The sequence below is a fragment of the Festucalex cinctus genome, chromosome 4 (assembly GCF_051991245.1).
Source record: "Festucalex cinctus isolate MCC-2025b chromosome 4, RoL_Fcin_1.0, whole genome shotgun sequence".
Taxonomy (NCBI): domain Eukaryota; kingdom Metazoa; phylum Chordata; class Actinopteri; order Syngnathiformes; family Syngnathidae; genus Festucalex; species Festucalex cinctus.
This window is the reverse complement of record NC_135414.1, coordinates 31,199,594-31,215,415: the sequence shown is the minus strand read 5'-3', so window position 1 is coordinate 31,215,415 and position 15,822 is coordinate 31,199,594. Positions and strand designations below refer to the sequence as shown.

At 41.3% G+C, this 15,822-nt stretch overlaps 1 protein-coding gene and 1 long non-coding RNA gene across 10 annotated transcripts in view; one reads left to right on the top strand and one right to left on the bottom strand.

The window, feature by feature from the left end:
• The window catches only part of tshz3b (teashirt zinc finger homeobox 3b), a 53,942-nt gene that overhangs the window by 14,526 nt on the left and 23,594 nt on the right, over window positions 1–15,822 (top strand). For 3 of the 9 annotated variants that reach the window (XM_077520275.1, XM_077520271.1, XM_077520274.1), the window contains one exon: window positions 4,169–4,590. The exons of 3 other annotated variants lie outside the window; for them this stretch is intronic. In XM_077520275.1, the coding sequence (XP_077376401.1) occupies window positions 4,551–4,590 (40 nt within the window). In that variant the 5' untranslated portion in view covers window positions 4,169–4,550. Of the gene's footprint in view, window positions 1–3,001; window positions 3,907–4,168; window positions 4,591–15,822 lie in introns of those variants that run through there. 3 more of the 9 variants (XM_077520270.1, XM_077520273.1, XM_077520272.1) reach the window with 2 other exon arrangements.
• Window positions 131–1,184, bottom strand: LOC144018122 (uncharacterized). The gene is made up of 2 exons (XR_013283348.1): window positions 757–1,184; window positions 131–427 (listed from the first exon to the last, which is right to left on the bottom strand). It is a non-coding gene; the product is annotated as an uncharacterized LOC144018122 (long non-coding RNA).

Genomic DNA, 15,822 nt, shown 5'->3' with positions numbered 1-15,822 from the left:
GGACCTGGAAAAAAGAAAATGTGTACAAAAAAATTGTATGTAAGTAAAAAAAAAAAAAAAAACTGTTAAAAAATATATGTAAAAAATTGTACGTAAAAAATATGTAAAAAGTTGTATGTAAAAAAAAATGTACGGAAATAAAAAAATATTACATAAAAAAATTGTACGTAAAAAAAAATTGTACCTGTAAAAGTCATGATTTGTACCGGGAGAAATGACTACTCAGAATGACAGTCAAAAAAGGTTTTTCTGCTGCTGTCCAGTCACGTGACTTTTGCACCAAATTTCTCGCTACAGATGGGGCAGAACGATTCGTACTCGTAGAGGTCAGTGATTTCTACGTGTCGCAAAGGGGGCGGGCTCTGGAGGATTTGGAGGCGCGCTGAAGCTCAACCTCATTGGTTCAGCGAACGACAGTGGGGTTGATCTAAAAAAAAAAAAAAAAAGGGGGTCACATTATTCTCGTTAATATGCACAAGGGCCAGAATTCCAAACAAACAGTAGCGACACCAGCATATGCGTCATTTTGGAAGAAGAGGACGTGAAAATTTCAACACGGTTCAATATGCAAACACAATGTGGAACAGCTTAAACGTTGGTTGACATGCTGAGACCTCAAAGTGGGCAAAAAGAAAGCAGTGTTAGTATGAAAGGTAGGATTTATTGGACAATTTTACAGATACAAATTTAGACTTTTTTTTTTTTCTACAGGTACAATTTTTTCTTTGTTACGAGTTACTTTTGCACCATATTTACCTCCATACTTCCTTTGAGATCATCTTTGAGATGCAGAGATCCTTTGAGAGCAGCCAAGCATGTAGTTTGTTAGCTCGTAGAATCGCACACACATTTTGCACATTTTGTTGACAGATATATCGCATCGCAATGTAAAAACCGCTCAAGACATGCGGCGAGTCAGTCGCGTTTCAGTTTTGAGTTTGCAAGCTTCCCCAGTCCTGCTTGGTCCCTCAAGGTCCTTGCAACGTTTCAGACATTTCCGTCCTCCAACACACCTGATTCTAAAGATGACGATCGTTGTCTGGCTTCTGCAGAGCTGGCTGATGAGCTGATGATATGAGTCAGGTGTGCTGGAGGACGGAAATATCAAAAACCTGCAGGACTGCAGCAGCCCTCCAGACCAGGATTGGGGAAACCTTTTTGAAGGGGGAGCAAAAGCTTGACGTTTTTCACCAAAAACTCAGTTGTTTGTTTGTTTGTTTCCTGCTCTTTGGTTAGAAACTGGTGCTTTACTATGAGTAACTAACAAGCCGAAGAAGTGGAAGAAAACTTTTTTTTTTCTGGTAAAAGAGAGTCGAGTCTTTCTTTTGCTAGTTTTTTTTTTTTTTTTTTTTTTTCCAAGAGGAGGCGATAAGCAAAATGCCACACGTGCACGGGGGAGATTTTTAATTTTAATGTTATTGTCATTTTTATGGCGAGAAAAAAAAATAAGTAATATTTGTACACGTTTTTTTTTTAACAATGCAAATAATTGAATTCCTCTCCGTGTTGACCCACTTTACACCCTCACACATGCGCGCGTGTTTTCAGCAGATACACACGCCACAATAGCAGGATTACATTTAAGACATTTCAAGTGAATTAAAGTATTTATTTCACCCCCTTCTGGAGCAAAAGATCCATCCATTGGGGTCGCCCCTCCCCCGCCTCCTCCCTCCCGGGTTCCATGCATGCATGCAGGCTCCTCTTCGGAGCCCCTCAGCCGCGCCTCCGTGCACGCGCTCATCACGGGCGCCTCCGTGCAACGTGAGCCGCCAAACCTGCAGGTTGTCGCAAGGAAATCACAAAACACTTCACTTGCCGAGACACTTTTAACAAGTATGGAGATTAGGAAAATTAAAACATGACAGCCAAAAGTGGACACGCGTAAAACAGTTGAAATGTGGATCATTGTAAATGAGTTATAGAAATATGTCCTCGAGAAAAACCGCGCCAGCTTTGTCTCCTCGCAATTTTTTTGTAGATGTTTACAATATTAAAGCAAAACACACAACACACAAGGTGTAAAGTTTTCTTGGTAAATGTTAAGTTGATAAATTGCAAATAAGATTTAGTGTTTTTCATCGTCATTATTTTCATTTATTTCAGGCAATATGAACGCAGGAGCAACAATTCAGACTGTAGTTTCCTAATATGAACAGAAAAAAAGAGGAAAAATTGTGATTTTTGCCTGAAACGGAGTGGGGAGAAGAAAACGTATTTAATCCCACTCCCATCTCTAATCTATAAAACACAGAAATACAGTACTTGGAATTTGTTTCGTGAAAATAGTGAGCTAAAACCCATATACAGGTTTTTAAATGACATTAAATTATAGCCTTAAAGTTAACACACTTAAAAAATGTTGCATTTAAGTTTGGGGGGGTTGTCACGGCGGAAGCCAAGTTGCCTTTACAATATGATAAACGTATACAGCAGCAATAGGAGGCCAGCCACTGTACTGTATGATTTAAAACAAACAAAAAAAGTATCACAATATCGTCCTTTTTCTTTTCTTTTTCTCCCCTGAATAATTTCAGAGCTTCTGCGGTGCCTTAAAAGTTGATTTCAAAGTGTTAACGTGCAAACTTGACAATCAACACAGTTAATGCTTTTATTTCTACAATCTGCAGTACAGTAAAAAGGCCACTTTCATCTATTTTATTTCTACCAATGGCGTGCAGGAAGTTAATTTAGTTATTTGGACAATTCGAGTAAACATAATTAATCAATTATGAATTACAAAATTAAATCTTCAATGCACTTTTTTTTGCAAAAAAAATATTTGAATACCAAACTTCAACCACATTACACAAATATGTAACGCTCTAAATTAAATGATAACATTTGCATTTTACAGCAAATCTGGAATTTACCTTCTGCAGTGTGGTTTGTTATTCCCGTTTAAAAATAAAAACAAATAAAAATTAAAACTTGTCCATTTGGATTGATTGGCGAGGCTTTTCCCGGCGCGCGTGCACGCTGCCACTCTCTCTCTCTCTCTCCGGCCGAACAAGCCAACGTGCACGCGGACGTGTCAGTCACACTGCAGCAAAGCGAAAGCATTTGTGTGCGAGTGTGACGTGGGATTCTGCGAGGTGGGAGGGGGCGGCATTGTACTACCCTGCGCGTGCGCGTGTGTGTGCGTCCGCGTGCACATGCGAGAGAGAGAGAGAGAGAGAGAGAGAGAGACGCCCGATGATGGATGCGCCAATGGAGAGACGGACAGATGCTTGGGCGGATCTGCACGGCGCGCACTGCTGCAGACGCGCGCACACTAGCGGCGAGATCTGCCGCGGGGGGGAAAAACAAAAACATCGTCCTGCAAACCGGCGGACCTTCCCCGAGAACGCCATTCGACTCCCGCTGCACATCCGGCGTGGGGGGGGACAAAAAAAAAGGAGAAGAAGAAGAAAAAAAGGACTCACCGTCGCCTTTTACCGGATTATACTTCCACGCTCAACTTTTGCCAAAAGTGGGAATATTGAGGAGAGAGAGAACACACCCCCCAACAACTTTTTTTTCATTCCTCGCGTGGCTCATTTAAATATCACCCCCCCCCCCCTCCCCTCAAACAACAAGAAAAAGAATTGCCATAAAAGAAAAGTGCCACCTCCTTTCTTCCTCCCTCCTTCCTTCCTTTCAAGCAGGGAGACCCAATCAAGCGCAAATCTCATCGATTCATAAGAACTACAAAAAAAAAGAAAGAGAGAGAGAGAGAGTCGCGCGTGCACGTGCGTGGGGGAAAACATTGATGGATCCCCTGTTCCTCACATAACCTCCCTCTTCATCCTTATAATCATCTGGATTTTTTTTTTTTCTTTTAAAGGGGGGTGCACTTTTTTGTGTGTGTGCTTCCAACACCTGGAGCTTATACGCACACGTTGTGGAGGCGCCGTTCCAGTTCAAGTAAGTGCGCGTGCGCGTGGTGTGTGTTGTGATAAACGTTGTGAGGGGGGTGAGTGACAGGGAGGAGGAGGGGGGGTAGACAGTGCCGCGTTACGTGCCGCCCATCATCAGCCTCGTAGAGGTTCAAGTGTCGAGGAGGCTCCACGCGCCCCCCCTCCTCCACCCCCTTCCCCATTTTTCCTCCCCGTTTTCTCTTCATTTCTCCCCCTTTTTTGCTGCACTTTTGACTGACGCCCGTCGTTTGATTGTGTCCCCCCTCAAGCGCGCCTGTTGCAGGAGGACGGACGGACGGACGGACACGGGGGTGGTGGGGGGCAAGCGTTTAACCTCCACTCCCCCTCCGAGGCACCGAGGCGGCGGCGGCGACACGCAGCCCAGCCGAGCCGAGCGAGAGCGCAGCCAGCCCGGGGAAGGAAAGAGAGGAAGGGACGCCGACGCCGGTTCTCCTCTACCTCCTCCTCTTTGTTTTTTTATTTTTTTTTTATTTTTTATTTTAATTTGTCGACCCGCACACGCTCCATCGATGCGGGAGTCCTGAACGAGCGAGCGCCGACCAAAGCGGGGTGGGGAAGTGTTGCCCGCGGGAAGCCTCGCATCAGCGGGGCGGCAGAGGAAGCGCCTTCCCCGGGGCCAGATACGCCGACATGCCGCGGAGGAAGCAGCAAGCGCCGCGGCGCGCCGCAGGTACGCACCGGCTCCGGCTCCGGCTCCGGCTCCGGCTCGCTGGCTTCTCTCGTTGAATTTGCGTGTGCATGTGTCACCTCCCTGTACGCTCATGTACTTACTTTTCAGGGATACTGTTAGGGGAAAGACTTGCTTCCATTGAACTTAGTCACGTCTGGTTAGACATCCAGAGGTCTTATTTTTAGTTCAGTGGCATTTTTGAGCTGATCATTTTTTAAAAATGAGGGGAAAAATACTTTATCTACACTTTAGTGATCGTGTTGTTGCAGCTTTTCTCACCATCGTGTTACTTTCTGGCAATTTTTTCCTAAATTATAGCCCTAAAAATATCTTAAAACAGTTCACTTTGCGGATGTTGTTTTCCACAGACGTTAAAATGTGTATTTTTTTTTTTTCGTCAACTGTGTAGTTGTGTTTTGAAGCTTTAGCATATGTCTGACAACTTTGCACTAAATTAAAACCTCAGAACAGGCCGGTTAGGTGTATCAAAAATGGAATCTTATTGGTTGTGCTTCCTTACATCAGATGTATTTGACTTCTCCAGAAATTCATTATTCGTAGTAAAGTTGCATTTTATAGCTGAAAAATGATCCAACATGATACAAAATGGGTTCATCGTCATTGAAAGTGGTCCTTTCAGTTCATTTGGTCATTTTGGGACTAAATGAAAGCCACATATTGTGTTTGAAGTGAAGAAAACATTCGTTGGTGTGTGCAGATGTAAAAATGATCAAAATGGGTTGCTTGACACTAAATGTGGTCATCTTTTTGGAATGTCTGTGTTCAGTGTCACTTTCTGACAACTTTTGGACTAAATTGAAGCCACGTAATGTGTTTAAAATAGTCTTTTTTTATTTATTTTTGTTGTTGCGGACAATATGGTGTAAAGCCGTGAAAATGATCAAAATGTGTTCATTGGCACTAAACGTGGGTACGTTTTTTAAATGTCTTCGTTTAGTGTCCGTTTCTTTCAACTTTCTACTACATTAAAGCCACTATAACATTTCAAATACAATAAACGAGTCCATTTGGCGAACGTTGTCCGCATATATCAAAATGCTAAAAAGTCATTTGAAAGAAAGGACGAAATGGCGCTCATGTTGTGGGGCATTTCTCAAATGCGGTTGACCTGCACGGGTGCAAGGCAGCTTGGCTTCACTTCCCGCTCGCTGTGAATGTGAACGGTCGTCTATACGTGCTCTGTGATTGACTGGCGACCAATCCAGACCAGGGTGGAGTCTGCCTTTCCGCTTCAGCTCCTCGCGACTTTCAGAAGATGGATGCTTCCTAAATGAAAGCCACCTTCACAATATGCGCCAACATTTGTGAATGTAGACGTCCAAATCAATTCTTCAGTGCTAAATGTGGCTGAGTTTTGGTCTCTTTTTGGTGTCCTTAGCACATAATTCAAAAGAGAATTAAGTACAGTTTTTAGTTTGTGTTATTCAGCAGGCGTAAAGATGATTTCCCCCCCAAAAAAATGATGCGATGTTGTCACATTTTTGGAGCATTTCACTTCATTGTGTCACTTTCTAACGACTCTGGACAAGAAAGCCAAATATTGTGCAAAAACGGGAGAAAACTGACGCAAGTTTGTGAATGATGTTGCCCGCAGATGTAAATATATATATATATATATATATATATATATATATATATATATATATATATATATATATATATCACAAATGAGTTCATCAACACGGAATGTGGTCGAGTTTACGTCTCTTTTTTTTGCGTGTTTATGTTCATAGTCAAGTGAAGTGAGGCACTTTTGACAAATTTGGACAAAAGTGAAGCCACCTATTACTCTAGAAACGTTGCAAAATAGTCTTTTGTTTGTGAACATTTTATATATATAAAAAGTGTGTATGCATGTAATGTGATTTAACGTAATGTTGTGACCATGTCCTGATTGATGATGCAATTCCTGTCATGTAGACGTCCCTTTTCCTCCTCTTTATGGGCCAAATCTGGTTTCTCCCCTTAAAGCTGAGATCACAGAGATCTTTAACTTTCTCATTGATTGGTCATCCTTGGCCCGTCATGCATGTCTCGTCTGCGCTCGTAAAAGACGCATTACCGCGAGGCGACTAATTATCGTAAAGCTTCACGCAACAACGACGCAAGAAGAAAACGCGTCGTAGGTGAGACGTTGACTGACCGCAATGGCTGAACTTTTTTTTTTTTTACATGGTGTTCACCATTCACTCCATGAACTGCGTCATCCTTGCTCACACACTTTCTACTACGTTATTATTATGACGCATACTGTTGATACTAGGGCCAATATCGCGATATCATATTTTTTCCATATATTGTGGAGCCCTAGTTGATACCATGCACGTCGATCGATACGCTGCTTTGAATGTGAGGTGCCGAAATTTGCCCAGCTTCGCACGTGATGACATTCGTCTTCGTCGTCGTCTTTGACGTGACAAGCCAAGATTGACTGCCTTTATCTTGTACTAGCAACGTGATTAGACGCCGTCATATTTGTGGAATTGTCTCAAAAACATGGAATGAGCACTTCAAATGCATCTAAAGTCGTACATTAAAAAAAAAAAAAAAGAACAATTGAGTGCTGAAGTAATATGACCTATTCGACTGTGTCAGCGTATGAAAGCTCATGGGAATTTTGACGTCTCAAATTTGAAGGTGTTTTTGTTTTGATTTATTTGTTTTTATTTTGCTAGCTTCTCAATATTAGTTCTCTGGAAATGTCATTTTTGATTAATCTTGTCATGTGGCAAGATAGTCGTTTTTACCCGTTGAAAAACACACTGGACGAGAATAAACGTCAGTGGCAGTAAACGGTTGGTTTGCATTCGACAAATGTAAACATCCACAGCAGTGAATGAATTATGTGTAGTAGGATTCGGTTCATGCTCACTAACATCAGGCTTGCTTGCTTCTCTTTTTGTCACTGATGCTCTTATCCCATTCATTAGCATCTTTATGTTTTTTTTTTGTATTTTATTAATAATTTTGCCCAGATTTCCCTTGCTAGTATGTTTTTCTTCCCTTTTTGTTTGTAGTAAGAATTGTAGCTCTTTCACTGCCTTGCTTTTTATGCCCTTCTCGCGCTTTAGCATCCCAACATTTTAGTTGGCATGTTTTCAATTTTCAAAATGTACATGTGCAATTTTCCCAGATGATTGTTTTTCCGCTAGCATCGCTTTCACTTCACTTGCAGTCAGTTCTTACTCGCTAGCATCTGTTTTTGAGAATTATGTTCACATCTTGCTTGTTAGCATGCTATCATCAATGCAACCCTATATGTCCATTTCTAGTTTTTCTTTTCATGTTTTTTCAGATGGTTTGGCTGGCTAACGTCTCCTTTTCTTACTTGGAAGATTAAGTTAGCATCACTTTTTCCCCCCCTTGTCATATTACCTCACTCTTTAGCATCTTTGTATCCATTTTTTATTTTATTTTTTTTGTATTTTCATTTAATTTCTGTACTTTTCTGTACTATTTTAATCGCAAACATCTGTTTTTCTCAGCCAGATCTGAAGCTCGTGGGCTAACATCTTTTGTTTTGGTGTGTAAGTAGATCTCGCTGACTAGCATCTATTTTCCCAAACTTGGAGCATTTGATTATTGCTAGCATCTCTTTTTGTCGTAACATGTTAAAATTGTGGACATTTGTGGTTAGCATCTTTTCCCCAACTCGCATTCTTATCTTGCTCGTTAGCATCCACAATCAAGGTCAGCCCACGTTTGTCAGGATTTTACTTTTTTTTTTTTTTTTTTTTTCCAAAGCCAGAAGTTCCAGGGCGATGACATCATCATTGATAGATATTGCAGCTCGTTAGCATCTTCGTTTCATATCTCACTCCCTATCATCCTTTTCCCCCCTCCCTTATTTTTATGCCTAGCTTATTAGCATTTGAAGTTTTTTTGATTTTTTTTTGTCTGTGTGGTGACATCATAGACACACGCACATGTATGTATCGAAATTACTTTGTTAACAAGACATTGGTCGGTGTTTTTTTTTTTTTTTAAATCACAATTCACATTTTTTTACAGTCGTCACTTGCTTTTTCTTAAACTGGTTGCTCTTTTTGTTTAAACAGCTTCTTGTATATTTTTTTCATTTTGCTATACTGTGGTCATTACCTTTTAAAAAAAAATCTATATTTTTTAAATTTAATATTATGTCAATCATTTTTTTCCTGGCTTCTATGCATTCCAGTTAATTAAAAATAATTAATGCATGAATTGTAATATTTCACTTGAGGCCCACTCGCCCCCTCCTCACCCACCCCCATCCATTTCGGCACGTGTATGTCTATCATTTTTTTGGAATATATATATATATTTTTTTAGCTTGCATAGAAACTGTAGTCCTCAAAACACACAGACATGCACGCGCACACACACGCACAATAACACACGTAATTACATATGTGCAGCGGTGCATGTACGCATGGCATGCCGCAGTGACTTTACACTACACATAAACAAGCATGCAACACTTGACGCACACACAAAATGTGAGAGTGCTATCGTATTGAGTATTAGGCTAATCGCGAGGCGGAACACTGGCTTGCTCCGTCGGAGAGACTTTGTTTCATATTTGATTTAATTGTCTGCCCTCTGACAGCCACATTCATCAATGGCCCTAATGGTCAATCACGCACACGCGCGCGCACATCGAGCCCAGGGGCCTTGCTTGATGGCAGTAGTGTTTTAGGGCTAATGGACACGACGGACAGACGGACGGACGGATTAGGATTCTCTGGACAATGAACAGTTGAGGAAGATCAGTTTGGAAATTTGAAGAAATAGAGGCAAGAAACGTGGAGTGAATGTGACTTTTGAAGTCGTCTAATATAATTTTGCTTAGACATACAATAGTCGAATCGTAGAGCAGCTAACAGTTCGTCATGAACTCATTCACTGGCAGCCATTTTCATAGAAGCAATCCCCTTCACTCCCACCTCTTATACTGGATTTTGACTGATTTTGCAAGGCCCACAGAATATTGTGTTCTATTGCTATAAAAACATGGAACCTACCAAAGGAAAAATTAAAGTATCTTCTTTCATCAGGAAATAAAAGTATATATCTGTTTCCGTTTTGCAGCAATTGGCATTAGAATATAGCTAAGTTTCATCATTATTCACAAATCTATTTAGAATTGTGAGTAATTGAGCTTTTTTTTTTCAACATGGCCCTGGTTGATCTCTTATACTCTGCTTCCACCTGCTGGCCGTTTGTCATAACTACAATTTCTTCAACCGTTCTTTGCAGTTGAGAGGCTGCATCAAAGCCTTATTATGTATGCACTATTATAAACAAAAACAGAAACGTCTCCATACATCTTTGGGACCCTTAAAACGTTTAAAATAGAACGGATTTATACGTTTTTGGGAGCAAATGGGTTAACAACCATTAACGGCTACACTCGACACTCTCATTGCCGACGCCCACGTCACTCACCAGATTACACCCTGCAATTTTTCTTCCACATACATTCAAAGTCACATATACTACAATGTATTATTGTATAAGGTATTATTATTTTTGGTGACCACTTGGTGACCTCAAGAGTAAACTTGAGGGTGAGAAAAACTGGCCAAATGTGACTTTTTTTTTTTCTTTTTTTCCCTAGCTTCTACATTGCACCCCTGGTACCATAAAGCACCCCAGGTACCAAATAGGGGCGTTAACCTCTGGGTACCTGACGATACGATACAATATGCATTGCAAGGCTCATGATTACCTCACAATATGACGATACTGCGATTATCGATATATTGGTCAGGTAATAACTCCACGATAATCTACGATAAAACAAATCAACACATAAAGTGTTTTTTTTTTCAATGAGAATATAGTTTCTTTTTGTACCATTCTTCACCTGAAAACTCCATAAATTTCTCCACCACTCTTATGAGACCCGCCAATTAATTGCTCAATATGTAATGAACAATGGAGCCGTTATAGAGGCTGCATATTAACTACAAATATCAATACTTGGTGATGGCATTTCCATAATCGATCGGAAGAATAAGTATCACGATTTATCGAGATATTGAGATATGGTCACACTTAATACCAAAGAGCACCACTGTGGTTCTTTTGGGTTTGATAATTGGCTCTTTCGAAAAGCGATCGTTTTCTGTAGCATCGACCATGGAGTCCTTCAAAGCTGACCACAGACATACAAGAATCATTTGGTTCTCATTCAATACTGGCTAATGGTTGGTTCTTTCAACTATCACTAAGAATGGGTGCTAAACGCAGATCCCTTATGTATACAAGACAAAGAACGGCATTAGGGCACTACGTAGAACCTCTATTTATTTATTTTTTTAGACCGTATCAGAAAAATAGTCTTTGTTTTGTCAGAGACACAAACTCCATCCATCCGTCTGTCCGAGTCTTCCCGTCTTGCAGCTGGCAGTTCTGGAAAAAAACGTTGTCAGGAAGTGTAGAGCGACGACAAATTGATTGCGGCATGCGGGAGTTAGGTCAGAACGACGAGGTGATTGTCCTTGATTGCGGATTTGAACGGTCTCGTGTATGATCAGCGTGGCGGCAGTCAACCATCACGCAGCTTTATACGGAGATGGGCTGGAAAATCAGGTTAGAGGTTGGCGGAAAACTCCCCCACCGGCCCCTTTGTCACTGTGATACTGCGCAACCTAGCAACCTATACGTACGCCTTTTTAGCAGTGGATATGGAATGAAGGAGTTGAACTTGGGTTGTAGTTGTACAAGTAGTAGGAGAAAAAATAGAAGAGACTTGGCTAACTATTAGCCTATCTGGTGACTAGATTGAGGTATTCCGTTGTGCAAGAGGACTTTCAAGACCACCAGACACCTCTGGGGTAGTGTTGAACATATCTGATTGAAACTACCAGGAACTCGAAACATTTTGAAGAAGCTGACACTTTTGGCATTATAAATATGTAACTGGTTTACAATTGTTAGCCCCTGACTGTTTTCTAAATGGGAGTTAAAATGACTCTTAACACACTCCGTACCACAGGATCATCACTACACGACCTTTAGAGGTTTCTGATCTTGACTGTTTTATGAGCAGATCAAGGGAGGAAATGTACCAGTTTAACATGGCCCACACCAGAAGATGGTCCCTCAGGATCATCTTTGAGACATCTGATAATTTGCTGACCTTAAGCGGAAGGTTTAAATCGGTGGCAAAACCGTCCCAGTTATTTGAATGTGGCTTAGCCGTTTAGTTTCAGGCTGAACAAAGACCGTACTATGGAGGCCGCACTTTTGTGAGCTGTCTGTGGCTGTCTCCTGATTGCAAACTTTTACTTCCGGGAACTAAACTAACTGTCTAAATCTTGTACTTGGGATTTCAAAAGGAGGTTGTAATTTTGAGAGGCCCGGGAACCGTTACGGTCGGGTCTGTAACGGTCAACAGAACTGACTGACCTGGCGCTAGGAACATTTGTAAGATTGCTACATTTTGTTACGAGGTTGATTTATCAGGGCCAAAAGAAAAGCCTGGGGGGAGGGAGGTAGTACTTTCGAGGGGTTCGGCAACCTTTTCAATTAACATACCTTTTAGGTGGTACTGCGCTTGTTTGGACCTCTGCAACTATCCCTAATCTTCTTGGGATTTTTTATTTTTTTTTTTGGCCACCACCAGGGCAGCAACATCAAGAGTTGCTGAGAGCACTAGCCTTATTAGCGTCAGGCTAATTAGCAACTAAGAGATCTGCAACGGCTCAATGATCAGTGATGACACGTTCACATCACATTTGCCAATTAGCTGGCCTGATTTGTCGTCAACTTGATCCTACACCGTACTCGCTTGTTTAGCCTACCGTAGATGTCAACGGTGACATTGCTTATTAGTCGTCGCATCTTTATCCAGAAGCTTCTGTGTCCATGTTGATACAGTCAACCTTCGTTGTTGTCAGGGATAGGGACCATGAGCCACTGTGAAGAGCAAGAATTTCGATAATAGACACCACAATGATCCCCAAAGCACTTTAACATTGTTTAAAAGTTACAAATAAATCCACATGAGTAGCCACTCTTTCTACTACTACTTTCTGGACTTGGAGTTGACAACTGGTGGTTAGAAACGTCGCACTGACATAGAACAGACAAGAGATGGCAAATCCAAGTCCAAAAAGTCAAAACTCTTCCACAGTTGGACTTTAGCCACTCAAACGTTGGTTTACCTGCCGGTTGAGTGGAAGCACCCGTGGCTAAAGCCAAACTGTGGCACGGTTATTACTTTCTGGACCTGGATTTGACACCTCGGCGACAGTCGAGTCGACAGCAATTTTTCAAGGTGACGTCGTCAGTAGAGTTCATCAGAAGTGTGTCACGCCGACATAGTCACTAGATTTAGAAAGGAATAAGAGCCACGTGTCAATACAGCCCGTCTTTAGTCACACTTTGTCCTGTTGACACGATCAGAATTAGTCAGATATGTGTCATACTGACATGATCAGAAGGATTAATAGCAAAGTGTTATATTTACAATATCACGGCCACAAACAAATGTTCTTTTGTTGCCGTTCCAGTCGTATTATATTTGTAGCTAACCATAAAAAATAAAAAGAGCAGACGAGTGGCGCTTGGCAAAATCGGCGAGGGTTTACTACATTAGCATCCAGGCAGATCTGGTTCTGTCCGAACACGAGATAGATGGCGGCGCAAAAGCAGCTGATTTCTGTGATTTGTGTGTGCGTGCGCGGGCACACGTGTGCTAAAGCGCAGCAGCGAGAGATTAATCACGCTGCATGCGCGTTAGCATTGCGACTCGTATCAGAGTGGAGATGCAGTGGCCCATTTAAAAACACACGCACACGCACGCACACACATTGTTTTTCTTTAAATAGTGCCTTGTAGAAGTACATTAAGGGCCTCCCCCTTTTTCTCCTTTCTGCAAATGCGGTGTTTAATTTGCGCCCCGCGTCCACGTTGGCCCGCCGCTAATGAAACACGTAAACATAATGAAGCTAATTAACCTTGTTTAAAGCAGCTTGGGATAATTATTGTCTTAATTAACAGAGTGAAAATGCCTTGAAAAGCACCACCTTTTTTTTTTTTCCTTTTTAACTAGCACCCCGTTGCTGCTTCTGCCTGCAATTAGCTGTGATGTCATTTAAAAGCTACGCTCGTGTCATTTCCTGATGATAATGATTACAGCCAAAAGTGGCTTCATTTCTTATGAATATAATTCCAGCGACTAAATGAACCTTTTGAGGACTATATTCTTCTCAAAAGCTTACTGTCTTGCACGCGCTGGATTCTGAAGACTTTATGCTGGAGTTTGTGGTGCTGATACTTTTGTAGAGGTCCAGGAACTTTTAGCGTAGGGTCTGCTGCACTGAACGTATTGGATTGGACGTTTTCAATTTGGGATGTGTGGCATCACTTTTTTGTTCTTGAGTACCGACTGATACCGAAGCAAAGTGGTTGTGTGGTCACTATTAAAAAAAAAATATATATATATATATATATATATATATATATATATATATATATATATATATATATATATATATATATCGCTCAGTTCCTTAGACCCCAATATTAGATTTGGCAAAGGAATCTTTTGTTGAATTACAGTTACAATTCTTTAATTAAAAAAAATATACAAGCATCCTCATTAAGCATATAGTTTATACATGTATTTACGGCAAGTTGTCAAATATCTGAAGTCCTCTTGTGTATGTTTAATAAACTTGAAAAAGATGCGGTTTCTACAAAGTACTGTCTCAAATGTTCTCCAGTTTCGATCGTGTAAATGTATCGGATCGTATGCCGAGAAACGTGTCTTGGGAGGAGCAATATGGCGGCCTCGCGACCTCAAAGGTCTTGGCCTATCGGCTATCCGCTAACCGCTGCAGTGTAGCGCCAACTACTGGTGAGGAGGACTTGTTTGACGGTGATCCCTGCGCGTTCCAACAAATTGACACTAGCACAGCAAAGGTAACTTTAGCCTGATGCTAGCTAGCAACCATTTGCACCAGGTTTTATGCGGAAACCTTTAATACTACGATCTATTACTATGAAATTTATCACCGTCGTTTGTGAAAACAAAAACAAAAAAATGTCCCAAGCATTGCCTGGTAACTGTAAAAAGTCAAGGCACCGCAGAACAATCGGACAACGCGACGAGGTAGGTTTGTTTTGGAATGGCGGGTGTCTCGTACACGTCTCGTAGGCCCCCCCTCGTTTTCTCCCGTCTTCTCGCTCTTCCTTCAGGATAAGTGGCTGACGGTTTTCTAAGCGCCCCCACCCCCTGCGTGGAATCTTCCGTGGCGGCGGCCATTATTTTGACAGCTGTCAATTAGAGGCGCCTTGGTCTGCCTTCGTTAGACGTTATCGCCGCCGCTTGATGCTGTCATTTGGTCTCCCGCTTTGGCCTCGGGCGCCGTCACCATCAGCGCCAACAGCCAACAGTCAATAGCTGACACATCAGCACTTATTCCTTAAATTGGCTCACGAGACCGCCGCCCGCCCGCCTGCCTCTCTCTCGCTCCGCGTCGCTTCTCCTCCCCCCATGCAGACGATATGGTGAGAGCAGGCGCCATTTCTGAATATGGTTGAATATTTTATTATTGTATTTGATAGTGGTCTATACGGGCCACGTAAACAAGTCACACGCAGGGTTATTTTTAGGCTTGTTAGTTTTTTTTTCATTTTGATTTTTGATTTTTAAATTCAGTTAGTTTGAATTGATTTTTAGAACAGGTTTGTGTGTTTATTTTTTCAAAAATGCTTGATTTTAGTTTAGGTTTTATTCATTTTAGGATCAGGTTTAACTTTCTCCATATATATTGATTTTGACCGTCTTCTGTAATCTGTATGTAAGTACGTCAGTACTCAAATATATACATTTAAAATGAACACCAAAAGTTGATGTTTGATATTAACTCATTCACTGCTAGCCGTTTTCACTGAAGCAACCAACCCCCTTCGCTCCCGGCTGTTTTACTGGATTTTAGAATATTGTGTTCTATTGCTATAAAACATGGAACCTACCAAAAGAAAGATGAGAGTCTTCTTTCATCAGGAATTTTTTTTTATATTTGTATCTGTTTCAGTTTTGCAGCAACTAGCATTAGAATATAATGAAAATGTCCTAAAAAGTTTTGAGTCATCGTAAAATTGAACAAAGTGCCATTCAAAGTGATTGTGGCCCGAAATGGTGCTGAAAGGTCTTTTCGACTAGAATGTCCTTCACATTCTTACATTTGATCAGTTTCCTTAGAAATGTCCTCA